The sequence below is a fragment of the Chionomys nivalis genome, chromosome 19 (genome assembly GCF_950005125.1).
Source record: "Chionomys nivalis chromosome 19, mChiNiv1.1, whole genome shotgun sequence".
NCBI classification, from domain to species: domain Eukaryota; kingdom Metazoa; phylum Chordata; class Mammalia; order Rodentia; family Cricetidae; genus Chionomys; species Chionomys nivalis.
This window is the reverse complement of record NC_080104.1, coordinates 63,092,992-63,106,401: the sequence shown is the minus strand read 5'-3', so window position 1 is coordinate 63,106,401 and position 13,410 is coordinate 63,092,992. Positions and strand designations below refer to the sequence as shown.

The window sequence follows — 13,410 nt, the reverse complement described above, 5'->3', positions numbered from 1 at the left end:
AACTCCTTGATGAAGCTTTATGAGAAAGAGAAGTTGAAAGCTGGAACAGTCAAACTGCTAGGCCTCTCTAGCCTCTCTAACTAGCCTCTAGTTGGCCTCTCTAGTTAGCCAAGTTGTGAACATAAAGGAAAACTTCCTGAAGAATAAAAAATGGCTACTTCATTGTACACATGAATGTAGCACGAATTCTAATTGGTTTTAATAATAAAAACCCAGAGTCAGATATTGGGGTAAATGTTAAAGTAGTACAGGAGTCAAGCACTAGAGGGACCTTTTACCTCCATCAAATCCTCAGGCTGAAGGCTGTAAGATTCTGTCTCCAGAATCCTCAGACTGAATGCCATACCCTGCTGTCTCCTCCCATCTTATATTCTTCTCTCTGCCCAGCCATATTCCTTCCTGTCTGCACCGCCTTAGTGCTGGGATTAAAGGTGTGAGCCACCACCGCCTGGCCTCTATGGCTAGCTAGTGGCTTAGCTCTGCATTCTGGAGTTCAGGCTAGCTTTACTTGTTAGATTGTTAGATACATGAATGGTGCTGACGTGCTTCACAGCATCCGTGAAGCCAAAGCCTAATGCAGAACACAACCCTAAATACAATTCGGAAGGCTGAGATGGTTCCCACAGATGGAAGAAACTGTCTCCATGCTCACAGAGAAACACCAAGTCCTCTCAAAGAGCTAAGAGAATGAATGAAGACGGCTGTGCTGAACAACAGATTTTCAAGGTAGACAAAACATACAGTAGATGACTCCACTTGAAAGCGTCAAAAGACAAGTTAATTATGTTAAGAGACTAATACAGTTAGTGACTGCAAATTGAAAATGATGCTCAAATCCTAGGGCCATTAAGAGTTACACTAGGGAGCTGGAGAGATGGCTCAAAGGTTAAGAGCACTGACTGTTCTTCCAGAGGTCCTGAGTTCAATTCCCAGCAACCACATGGTGGCTCACAGCCATCTGTAATGAGATCTGGTGCCCTCACATATGCAGGCAGAACACTAATTTTTAAAAAGTTACACTAGCCGGGCAGTGGTGGCGCACGCCTTTAATCCCAGCACTCGGGAGGCAGAGGCAGGCGGATCTCTGGGAGTTCGAGGCCAGCCTGGTCTACAAAGCTAGTTCCGGGACAGGCACCAAAGCTACAGAGAAACCCTGTCTTGAAAAACCAAAAAAAAAATAAATAAATAGCTCTCTACATGGAGAAGCAGGTGTGTGTGTGACAGCACACCTGGTTAAAACATGGTTTCTAGGTATTTTAAATCCACTGTTGAGACCTACTACTCAGAAAATATTCTGTTTAAAATATTAGTTTCAATGTTCCTTACTACTCAAGGGCACTCAAACATACAATTGGACTGCTGCTTCCTGCTAACTCAGCATCCTTCCTGCAGCTCTGTGGGGTCATCTTGACTTTGCAAAGTACTGAAGAAACTCATTTCGGATAGACACAGCAGCCACACTGCCTCCTGAGGTACCCAGTCCACTCTAGATGTCATGAGTACCTGTGATGCTACAATGTAAACACTGTAGAAGCTGGTTCCACCTCTCCTAAGTGGGTCTAGGGAAGTGGGTTCTCAACCTGTGGGGATCAAACAACCCTCTCACCAGGGTTGCACATCAGGTATTATTTACATTACAATTCATAACAGGAGCAGAATTACAGTTTTGAAGCAGCAACAAAAATAATTTTACTAATAAAGCAGCAGCAAAATTCAGAGGACTAACTCCAATTCTGAAGATTTTTTTTACTGTGGGTAAAAAGCCAATAAACACCATTATATCCCATGAATGGGGAAGGGCATTTTTCTCTTAAAGATACAGCCTTGCTGGCATCACAGTGACCCTTCTGCGTCAGCATCTTGATTGCTGGAATTATTCGAGGCACGCACCACCACACCTGGCTTTACTAAGGAGACATCTTTTGTGAAATGAAGACTTAGTTGACGCAGAAACATCCTTCTCTGTAGTTTTCTTTCAATCGCCTTGCTTGTCACAGTAGTATAACCCCAGCTCTTAGAAAATCTGAGATAATCCCAGCACTCGGGAGGTAGAGACAGGCGGATCTCTGTGAGTTCAAGGCCAGCCTGGTCTACAAGAGCTAGTTCCAGGACAGCTGTGGCCAACAGAGAAACCCTGTCTCGGGGAAAAAAAGAAAAAAAGGAAAAAGGAAAGAAAATGGGGCACTAGTATTACTTACGTACCGCTTATGTATAGTGGCATTTCGATTATATTTTAAGAAATAAAGGCTGCCTAAAGATCTGAGAGTAAAACTGATCAGCCTTACAGACCGGGTTATGGTAACACACACCTTCAATCCCAGTAGCCACACTAGTTGCTGTCGACTGGGGTTTCTTTCCCATCAGGTCCCACAGCCCTTTAGTCCCAAATAAACACACAGAGGTCTATATTAATCATAAACTGGTTGGCCTAGTAGCTCAGGCTTCTTATTAACTAATTCTCACATCTTACATTAACCCGTTAATCTTGTCTGTGTTAGCCACATGGCTTGGTAACTTTTTCCAGCATGGCAGTCACATCTTGTGTCCTGCATCTGCAGAATTCCCAGAATTCTGTTCTCATTGCCCTGCCTTACTTCCTGCCTGGCACTGGCCAATCAGCATTCTATTAAACAAGTACTAGAAATAAATCTTTACAGGGTAAAACCACTGTCCTGCAGCAAGCTGCCATAGAAATCAGGTGGTGCATACCTTTAATTCCAGCCCTAGAGAGGACTATGAAATGGGAAGAAACAGCTCTTAAGAGTTTCATTCTGAGAGATTCCTGGAGGCAAGATCGCCATTTCAGACTGAGGTCAAAGAGCCAGTGGCTGGCTGTTTTGCTTTTCGGTCTTCAGGCTGAACCCCAGTTTCTGACCCTGAGCTTCTATTAATCGTGTATCCCTTATGGACTGTTGTTGTATTAAGTACAGAACTCCTGGGAGTCACTCATTCATGGTAATTCAAACCTATCTCCCTTTTCTTCATACCTCAAAGGGGCAGGCGGGTGGCCAGAGAAAATTTCCAAGACACAAGACTAAAGGGGGAGTAGGGAGACACAAGTCCTCGTGGCAGAAGGTACCGCAGTGGAAGAGGCCACACTGGGACATGTTTAAGGGGCAATTCAGAAGGCAAGTTAATGGCCTTCAAACTACCTTAAGATAGAAACAAGGTGTTTGTGAACTGTAACAACTGCAGAGTTTATAACCCCTAATGGCCAAACGTGACAGCAATGAAGTGAAGGGAACTTAATAATTATCAAATTTACTCTTAAAGTCACGGACTACCATAAAAGGGGAGCAAAAAGCAAAAAAAAAAAAAAAAAGAAAAGAAAAACAAAAACCCAACAAAACAAAAAAGAATACGATAGTTTTTTTAAAGTAGACTTTTATTTGCCATTCGTGGTCTTAATTTTTGTTTGTTTGCTTTTCAAGACGGGGGGTGGGGGAGGAGTGTTTCTCTGTAGCTTTGGAGCCTGTCCTGGAACTAGCTCTTGTAGACCAGGATCTTGTAGACTCACTAAGATCCGCCTGTCTCTGCCTCCTCCCGAGTGCTGGGGTTAAAGGCGTGTGCCACCACCCCACAGCTTGTGGTTCTAAACCTTTAACCTCTTAAGTATGAGGGTTAAATAGGCTTGCTAGCTGTGGTAGACTCTAGCACTCTGAGGTGAAGCAGGAGGATCGAGTTGAAAGCAGTCCTCAGCTACTTTGTGAGCTCAAGTGTAGCCTGGACCACACAAAATGTTATCTCAAACGAAACAAAAACACCAGCATGCTGTTTGTAAACCATCTCAAAACATACAGGAACCAGGAACCACTTCCTCTGAAAGGAGGGCATCCATTAAAATCCACTCAAATGTGATGCATGCCAGCTGTTGCAGGAAGCAGGGAGGGTGCTACGTAGCAGTTTCTGAGATTAAAACCTTGCATCCAAGAGGGAAACTTCCTAAGATGGAGGCTTACAGAGGCAAAATAGGCTGTTCTAAAGAGACAAGTAGACACAAAGAAAACGTCCCTGAAACTGACTAGATTCCCCAAACCCCTTCCCAATGAGTCTATTAAACAGTAGAGACTATTGAGGGCCTCTCTCAGACAAGCCCAGCAGAAGCAAATATTGCCTAGAATTAATAAGGACAAGCTGAACAGCCTGGAAGATGCTCAGACCCACTGAGCCACCAGGAAAGGACAGTCCAATCTTTTGAGCTGTGGGGGTGTACTCCAGGTTTCTAGCTTTGGGAGCCATGCTGGGGTGGTTTTTGGCGACACTGTGTTGTGTCTCTTTGAGTCATTTCTGCTCATGTAAGTAACCCCTCACCCATATTCCTTTAAATAACACCAGTAAAACTCACGCTTCACCAAATCAGACTTCAGAGATACACAAATTCGGTATGTACAGGTGCCCTACCTGAGCTGAGCAGGTGTGTGTTTATCTCCCCAGAAAATGTCTGTCTCACGACCAGAGGGACAAGCACACTACCTGTGCAACCGGTGGTGTAAATATGCATCCTAGCACTAACTCCTCCTGAGTCCATGACATCTGTACCATCAGACTTCCCCTCCCCATTAATTCACTCCCTTCCAAAAATTTTTTCACCACCGCTAGATTTGTGACACTTCCAAAAACAGGGAGATTATCCCCAAGTTCTAACTGCTCTCCCGTGGAAATTTAAGCCAAAGAAACCGGCTTTGGTTCTCACCCAGTGTTTACTTGGATCTGGTCCGCCCAGCACCCGAGAAGCAGCAAACCACCGGACCAGCCAGTTCTGCTCCACCGAGGGGAAAGCAATTCGTGAACGTTAGCCAACCAGGAGAGTGTCAGGCGCACCAGGGTCTGCAGCCTAAGCAACTCACCTACTCCGTGACTATTAAAATGCTAAAACCCTCAGCCAGTCGGAAGTGACGTGCCGGCGCAGCCTCCCGGGTCAGCCACGTAATCCGCCGCCGCCTGCAGCAGCCACCCTCTCCCCAAACTGACCCAGAGACCGGGAAAGTGAGACTCCCAAGCCCATAATCCGTAGTCACCCAGGCTCTGCGGCGCCCGGCCCCACCAGGGAGCAGCCTCAGACCCCGGCGCCGGCGAGGTGACACCGAAGCTTCGCCCGCCGAGACGAGCCGCCGGCCATGGGCTTCGGCGTTCCGCCACGCGCATGCGCGGCCTTGGGTCTCCCGGGGACGGCTCGGGTCACCTGGGCGCCAGCACCGCAGCCACCTGATGCGACGGGTGCCCTCCCGCCCTTCCGTAGCCGCGCGGGCCCTCACCTCCGGCCCTCTGCCGCCACCCGCGGCGGCCCCGTCTAGGCACGGCGCCGCGAGCCGGCTCAGCGCCGTGCTCGCAGCCTTCCACCAGCCGCGCCGCTGCCGCTTCCGCTTCCGGTGAGTATTGTGAGTCGCGCCGCGGGGCGGGGGTGAGGGGAGGAGGAAGGAGGGAGGCAGTGCTCCGGCGTCTCCGCGCCCGGCACTCCGGGACCCGGAGCCGGGAAGGTAGGTAGGTGCTGCGCCGCCGCCGCCGTGCGGGGCCTGGGACCCGCCCCTTGCCCAGCCGGCTCCTCACGCCGCGGCCCTCCGCCCCGACGAGCGCGTCAGCTGCCCGGCGTGCAACCACAGCTGCCTCCGCCCGCCTCGGGCCCGGAGGACGTTTGCCGCCCCGGCGACGTCAGCGCGTCCGGCGTTGCTTGGCTACCCCGTTCCCCCTGTCCTGCTGCCTCTGGTCTCCCCGGGTGAAGCTGACGCAGTCACCGCGGGGTCTGGACTGCGACATGGCAGCGGGCATCCCACCTTCACTTCACACCTCTCCCTCACTGAGACACGCATCCTTCCTCCCTGCCAACCACGACGTGCGCCCCCTCACTCTGGTCCTCTTGCTCCCGATTGGGCAGGAGAAGATGGAGACCGGGTGGGACAGAGTTGTGGCCGGTGCTCGAGAGGGGCTCCTAAGGCGGTGATTAAAAAGACAGAAGGAGGACGTCTCTGGAGTTAGTACTACTACTGAGACAGAGTAATGGAGGGAGAGGAAGGACCAAACCAGAGGAGCACAAGGCCATGGTCTGGCAGCCCTCTCCATCATCACCACCACCCACAGCTCCAAATCCTCTCCGTTCTAAAGTAACCCAGAGCCCATTTCTCTTTCATACCGCTTATTTGCCACTTAGATACGTCCTGGCCCCTTCAGTGTGCATATAATTCAATTCACTTAGGTGAGGATGCTATCTAATGTCTGTAAGGTTGGGGAGGGGAGCCGGACGGTGGTGGTGCACGCCTCTCATCCCAGCACTCGAGAGGCAGGGGCAGGCGGACTTCTGTGAGTTTGTGAGATCAAGGCCAACCTGGTCTACAGGAGCTAGTTTCGGGACAGGCACCAAAGCTACAGAGAAACCCTGTCTCGAAAAACCAAAGTAAAAAAAAAAAAAAAAGATTGGGGAACAGCACTTAGTCAAAATCGCATTCTAATGGGTAGAGAAGAAATCCTACTGATCTTAATCTGCATCTGAATTTCTTTCCTCAGAAAGCTTTCCGCATAACTAAGGCAGGCCTTGAGTTCCTGATACTCTTGCCCTTACTTCCCCAGGGCTAGGATTATAAGCATGTGCCACCACCACACCTGGCAAATTTCCTTCTTTTAATTCCTAACCGATCCACCGAATATCCGTGGAATTAATTTTCAGTAGAGACTTTGAAAGACTAAACTCGCCGCTGAATGTTTAAAATGGACTTACCAAATCTCTTCAGAAAAGTTACTGCCCTCTGTGAGTTGAAATGTATTTTAAGTAGTTTTTTTTTTAAGCCGGGCGGTGGTGGCGCACACTTTTAATCCCAGCACTCGGGAGGCAGAGGCAGGCAGATCTTTGTGAGTTTGAGACTGGCCTGTTCTATAAGAGCTAGTTCCAGGACAGGCTCCAAAGCTACATAGAAACCCTGTCTCGAAAAACCAAAAAAAAAAAGTAGGTTGTTTTTTTTTTTTAAATGTAGGTGCAATGCTTATGTATGAAGTTCTTTAAAAACGTAATAGTAATAACGAGTCCCAGGACTAGTAGCCAAAGCTCCATTAAAAAAAAACTCTTACTCACCGGGCAGTGGTGGCGCACGCCTTTAATCCCAGCACTCGGGAGGCAGAGGCAGGCGGATCTCTGGGAGTTCGAGACCAGCCTGGTCTATAATAGCTAGTTCCAGGACAGGCTCCAAAAAACCAGAGAAACCCTGTCTCGAAAAACCAAAAAAAAAAAAAAACTCTTACTCTACAGTAGCCCAGGCTAGCCTTAACTTCATCCTTATATTGATCCTCCTGCCTCACAGTTGATGGAGGAAGGTCATTGGCTAATAAAGAAACTGCCTTGGCCCATTGATAGGCCAGCCTTTAGGTGGGTGGAGTAAACAGAACAGAATGCTGGGAGGAAGAGGAAGTGAGCTCATACACCTTAGCTCTCCTCTCTGGGGCAGACACGATGAAGCTCCAACCCAGGATGAATGTAGGCTAGAATCTTCCTGGAATCTTCCCAGTAAGTGCACCTCGTGGTGCTACACACATTAATAGAAATGGGTCAAGCAGTGTTTATATGAATACAGTTTGTGTGTTGTTATTTTGGGACATAAGCTAGTCAGGCGGCCCGCAGCTCCCGCAACACACAGTGAGCTACCAATCTCACTTCCCAGTCTTCCCTCCCTCCTTTTAGAGATCTGTGTCGTCAGGCTTGCCTGGAACTCACTGTATAGCCCAGGCTGGCCTTCATCTGATGACGGCTCCCCACCTTGACTTCAGAAATCCTAGGGTTCTGGGTTTGAGCCATCACATCAGGCTCTTTTTCATCTGTCAACTTAAAGGAAGCTTCTGATTGTAGTGAGAAAATAGAGGTGAAAGAGATCTAGGGACTGCTTTTGTTTGCTAAATCAGAAAAAGCAAGTGAATTGATTAGAAGTCACAAATACCATAAATAGAGCAACAGGTCTACTGGAAGAGAAGGGAAAATACCAAGATGGGGCTCAGCCTAGAGTTATGGCTCACTGGGAGCTGACGTCAGGATAGGAGTGCAAAAAAAAAAAAGGCAACCCTTTAACAAGTACCTTTCTTTTCTCTCTCCCCATCTCCAAGTCAAATAATGGCCGAGACAAGTCTGATAGAGGCTGGAGCCTCTGCAGCCTCCACAGCTGCCGCCCTGGAGAACCTGCAAGTGGAAGCAAGTTGTTCTGTGTGCCTGGAGTATCTGAAGGAGCCAGTTATCATCGAATGTGGGCACAACTTCTGCAAAGCCTGCATTACCCGCTGGTGGGAGGACCTAGAGCGGGACTTTCCTTGCCCGGTCTGTCGGAAGACATCGCGATACCGAAGCCTCCGGCCCAATCGACAACTGGGCAGCATGGTGGAAATCGCCAAGCAGCTCCAGGCCGTCAAGCGGAAGATCAGGGATGAGAGCCTCTGCTCCCAGCACCATGAGGCCCTGAGCCTCTTCTGCAATGAAGACCAGGAGGCTGTCTGTTTGATATGTGCCATTTCCCATACCCACCGGGCCCATACCGTGGTGCCATTGGATGACGCTACACAGGAGTATAAGGTGGGCATCCAGACACATGACGCCAGTGTGGGGAGAGAGTACACAGTCTCCGAGTAGAGGGGTTTAAGCTCCTGAGGCAAGGCTATCTGTTCCTCTATGTTCTCCTCAGAACTATATACATGGGTATTCAGTGCATCTGGTCAACTGTCCTCCACAAGAACAGTGAGGAGTACCCAAAAATTTCTGTGACTTATTGCAAAACAATTGAGTCTTCAGAGTATTGGTATGTATGGTTTTGGAATATATCAGAATTTTTGTTTTTGTTTTCTTTAGTTCTGGTTTTTTGGTTTTTTCAAGACAGGGTTTCTCTCTGTAGCTTTTGGAGTCTGTCCTGGAACTCAGTCTGTAAACCAGGCTGTCCTCAAACTCACAGAGATCCACCTGCCTCTGCCCCCCAAGTGCTGGGGTTAAAGGCGGCACCACCACAGTCAAGCCATATATCAGATTTTAAATAAATGAGTGAAACCATATAAGATTCTGAAAAATAGTTTGGAAGAACTGAAAAGTATTTTGATTTCTTCATTTCTGCCTGTTCGCTCAGAATGGCTTTCCCCATTTGTTGGAAATAGCTAACATTACGTTAAAGTGATAAATCCAGCAAACTAAGCTGAACCAGCCTGCGTCTTGTCCATGTAACGAGTATCGTGACATTTAACATTTAAATCGCTAGCAAGGGTACAGGGTAGCTGTTTCAGTCAACAAAATCTTGAAAAAATATTTAAGATAATTTACAGCCAGTTGTTTTTTTTTTGTTTGTTTGTTTGTTTTTTTTGTGGTTTTTCGAGACAGGGTTTCTCTGTAGCTTTGGTGCCCGTCCCGGAACTAGCTCTTGTAGACCAGGCTGGCCTCGAACTCCCAGAGATCCTCCTGCCTCTGCCTCCCGAGTGCTGGGATTAAAGGCGTGTGCCACCACTGCCCGGCTACAGCCAGGTTTTATTTTGTCTGTAAGTGGTTAGATCTGAATGGAAGCCCAGGTGACAAAAGGATATCAAGACAGGCGCAGGGGGGGCTGTAGAGATGGCTCAGCGGTTAAGAGCATTGCCTGCTCTTCCCAAGATCCTGAGTTCAATTCAATTCCCGGCAACCATATGGTGGCTCACAACCATCTGTAATGATGTCTGGTGCCCTCTTCTGGCCTGCAGGCATACACACAGACAGAATATTGTAAACATAATAAATAAATAAATTTAAAAAAAAAAAAGACAGGCCGGGGGTGATACACACTTATAATCCCAACACTCCAAAGGTAGTGGCAGCAGGCGCCTGGGAGGTGAGGTCATCCGTGGTTTGTAGCCAGGCCAGGCTGCTGGAGACCTTACCATAAAACAACAACAATACACAAATAAGTAAAGGTTGTCTCCTTCTGGCTGGAGGAGGGGACTGTTCTTGATGTACGTACCCTGCATGAATTCTTCAGCACCACCAAAACAAACCAAAAAGAAAAGAATAAATCAAGTAACTTTGAGTGTAGTAGGCAGTTGTCTGTAAGAAAACAGAGTGGGAAAGGAAGCAGGTGATAACAGCTGGACTACTAGATTCAGGGGAGGACGGTCAGGTGTGCCTCAGACCTGAGGGGGACGAGCTGATGGCAGGGAAGGGGGTCTATAAAAGACCCAGTTCTAGGCAGGGGAGGGGGTGTGGTCAAGAAGTGATGCGAGCAGAAATCAGATGGTTTAGGGTGGGGAAGGTGCCTTGGTCCTAGAACATTTGTCCTGCATGCCCGAGGCCCTGGGTCGGTCTGACCCTAAGTACTTCAAGGGAAGAATAATCAGGACTGTACAGATGATTTAACAGTTAAAATCATTTACCAGTCTAGCAGATCACCTGAATTTGGTTCCCAGATGGCCGTTCACTGTTGCTTATAAATGGGTTAAGCTCTTAAGGAATGGATGTATCGACTAACTCCAAAATGTCTCCTCTCTTGCTCTCTCCCAACCTTCAGGAGAAACTGCGGAAGTGCCTGGAGCCCCTGGAACAGAAGCTGCAGGAGATCACTTCCTGCAAAACCTCCGAAGAAAAGAAACCGGGGGAGCTCAAGGTAGAGCAGGCAATCTGCTGCCTTCACTGCTTGGCTGGGTGTTTACCTGTGAGCGAGTCAACAACACTTGACTTAATCTATCAGTTAATTGGAAAACTGCTATTCTCTCAGAATGATATTTCATTAGGTATTTGTCGTTAAACCCTATACTTAAATTACTTGTCATGAGTTAAGTACTGAGAAGGATATAAGAAATGAATGAGCTGTTGAGATGACTCAGTGGATAAAGGTGCTTGCTGTGCAAGCATCAAGACTTGAAGCCCACATGAAGGTAGAAAGATAAAAATGAACGCACAGAGATGACATCTGAGTTCACATACTCATTGTGTGTACACACACTGTGTATACAATAATAAATACTGCTAAGTCCAGGGAGTCCTAGCCCCAGTGTTCTCCTTCCACCCACAAGCAAGGAAAGAGGATCTCCTAAGACTACAGGGAAGGGAGCTTCTTAGAGAGGTTGGAGGAAAGAGAATGTTAGGAATATTTCCTACGCTCCCAACTTGACAGAGAATTTGGGAAGTTCACCAGGAGAGAGGGATGAGCTGAGCAAGAGCTCCCAGAACTGCTCAGTGACCTTTTGTTTGTTTTTAATTACTTTTAGTTACTCTTTTTTTTTTTATTAATTTTATGTGTATGGGTATTTTGCCTATGTGTATGTCTGTAGACCAAATCCCTGCCTGTTGCCCAAAGAGAGCAGAAGAGGGCCTCAGATCCCCCAGAACTGGAGTTACCAATGGTTCCAAGTGCCATGTGGGTGCTGGGAATTGAGCTCAGGTCCTCTGGAAGAACAAACAGCCAATGTTCTTAAACTCTGCAGCCCCACAGAACCACATTCTGTTTTGTTTGTTTGAGAGACTCTCACTGTATAGCAGTGGCTGGCTTGGAACTCACTATGTATACCAAGTTGGCTTCGAACTCACAAAGGACCACCTGCTTCTGCCTCCCAGGTGCTTGGAATAAAAGCGTGCACCATAACATCTGGCTTAGAACTACATTCTTGTAATTAAGTAATCTAAGGTAATGCTGATTCATTCCCAGAATGCCTTTCCCTTCCTCAGCCTTCAGCTTTGGAGTTCTTGGTAAAATACCTTGACCAAAAGTAACTAAAGGATGAAGTTTTATTTTAGCTTGCAGTTGCAGAGGGAAGAAGTCTATAATTGCAGGGAAGGCAGTGTAGCACAAGAACAGGAAGTAGGGTGGCCTGCCCCCAGTGACGTACTTCCTCTAGCAAAGCTCCACCTCCTAAAGGTCCCATGACCTGGGGCCGAGTGTTCAGATACATGACCTATGGAGGGTATTTCTCCTTTAAACTATGGTAATATTTGAACCAAAGTATGGCTGTTGTCTTTAATTATAATTTTTCATTTTAGTGGTCTTTAAAACTGCAATTCAAAACATTCCTTTTATGACTGTTTGAATTTGTCCCCCGCCCATTTCCTGCTTTGCTTCCCTCTTTCCTCAGCCTCCAGAATTAGACTCAGTAACCCCCTTTAAAACAGTTTGTAGGGGCCCAGAGAGATGGCTCATCAGTTCCAGAGGACCCAGGTTCAATTCCCAACACCCATATGGCAGATCACAACTATCTGTAAATCCAGTTCCAGAGGATCCTACATCCTCACATAGACATACATGAAGGCAAAACACCAATGCCCATAAAACAAAAGTAAATTAAGAATTTTCAAATTATAAAAACAATTTATAAAAGCAGCACATACATATAATCCCAATACTCAGGAAGCCAAGACTGCAGTTAAGACCCTGTTTAAAAAAAAAAAATTAAAAATTTAAAAAGTGCCGGGCAGTGGTGGCGCACGCCTTTAATCCCAGCACTCGGGAGGCAGAGGCAGACGAATCTCTGGGAGTTCGAGGCCAGCCTGGTCTACAAGAGCTAGTGCCAGGACAGGCTCCAAAGCTACAGAGAAACCCTGTCTCGAAAAACTTAAAATAAATAAATAAATAAATAAATAAATAAATAAATAAAATAAAAATTTAAAGAGTGCGTAAGAGCTGAGGGTATGGCATCAGTTCACCAACACTGCAGACAAAAAAATATTAAGCTTATGAACTGGCCATGGATGGTGCACACCTGCAATCAAAAGAGGAGGCTGGAGCTGTAATATTTCAAGCTCCTATCACAAGTTCATAGCCAGCACAGGCCAGCCTGGGCTGTGTAGTAAGATGTTATCTCCTGGGTTTGGATGGAGTTTATAATTAGCTATACTGAAATCAAAAATTTTAACAAAAAAGTTCAGATAAGACAACCTACCTATATAATTTAAAGAGACTGTCGTATCCAGTAGCATTATAGAGTGATATTTAGTTAGTTAATTAGTTAATTAGTGATGGAGCAGAGCTTCACTGAGTAGTTGTGGCTGGCCTGGAACTATGTAGACAGACTTGGCCTTGAACTCATAAAGCTCTGTCTACCTCTGCCTTCTGAATACTGAAATTAAAGGTATGCACACTGCTTCTAACTGGAAGTAATTTCTAATAAAATCTGATAGGTGAAAAGACACAATAGTGTGGTTATGTGCTTGCAACTGTATGTGACGTTATCAAGTGAAATAAATATGGGTTCATTCTGAGGCGGATGTGAATTAAAGCCCACAAAGCAGCTTGGTGGCATATGTGGTAAAGTCTAAGATTTATTTGTCCATATAAGTGTGTGTGTTATGTGTATGTGCATGCACACCCATGTACACATTCTGTCAGAGACTAGAAGAGTACAAATGAGATCCCCTAGAGTTACAGGCAGTTTCAAGCTACCAGTGTGAGTGCTGGGAACCAAGCTCAGGTCCTCTGGAAGAGAAGCAAGCATTCTTAACCACTG

At 46.8% G+C, this 13,410-nt stretch overlaps 2 protein-coding genes across 6 annotated transcripts in view; one reads left to right on the top strand and one right to left on the bottom strand.

Moving 5' to 3' along the window:
• LOC130890474 (H-2 class I histocompatibility antigen, Q10 alpha chain-like) overlaps positions 1 to 13,410 on the bottom strand; it is a 136,809-nt gene that overhangs the window by 25,580 nt on the left and 97,819 nt on the right. The window lies entirely within an intron of this gene.
• The window catches only part of Trim39 (tripartite motif containing 39), a 95,416-nt gene that overhangs the window by 72,412 nt on the left and 9,594 nt on the right, over positions 1 to 13,410 (top strand). For 2 of the 5 annotated variants that reach the window (XM_057794388.1, XM_057794386.1), the window contains exons 1-3: positions 4,772 to 5,369; positions 8,080 to 8,539; positions 10,482 to 10,577. The exons of 1 other annotated variant lie outside the window; for it this stretch is intronic. In XM_057794388.1, the coding sequence (XP_057650371.1) occupies positions 5,209 to 5,369; positions 8,080 to 8,539; positions 10,482 to 10,577 (717 nt within the window). In that variant the 5' untranslated portion in view covers positions 4,772 to 5,208. Of the gene's footprint in view, positions 1 to 4,771; positions 5,370 to 5,411; positions 5,482 to 8,079; positions 8,540 to 10,481; positions 10,578 to 13,410 lie in introns of those variants that run through there. 2 more of the 5 variants (XM_057794383.1, XM_057794384.1) reach the window with 2 other exon arrangements.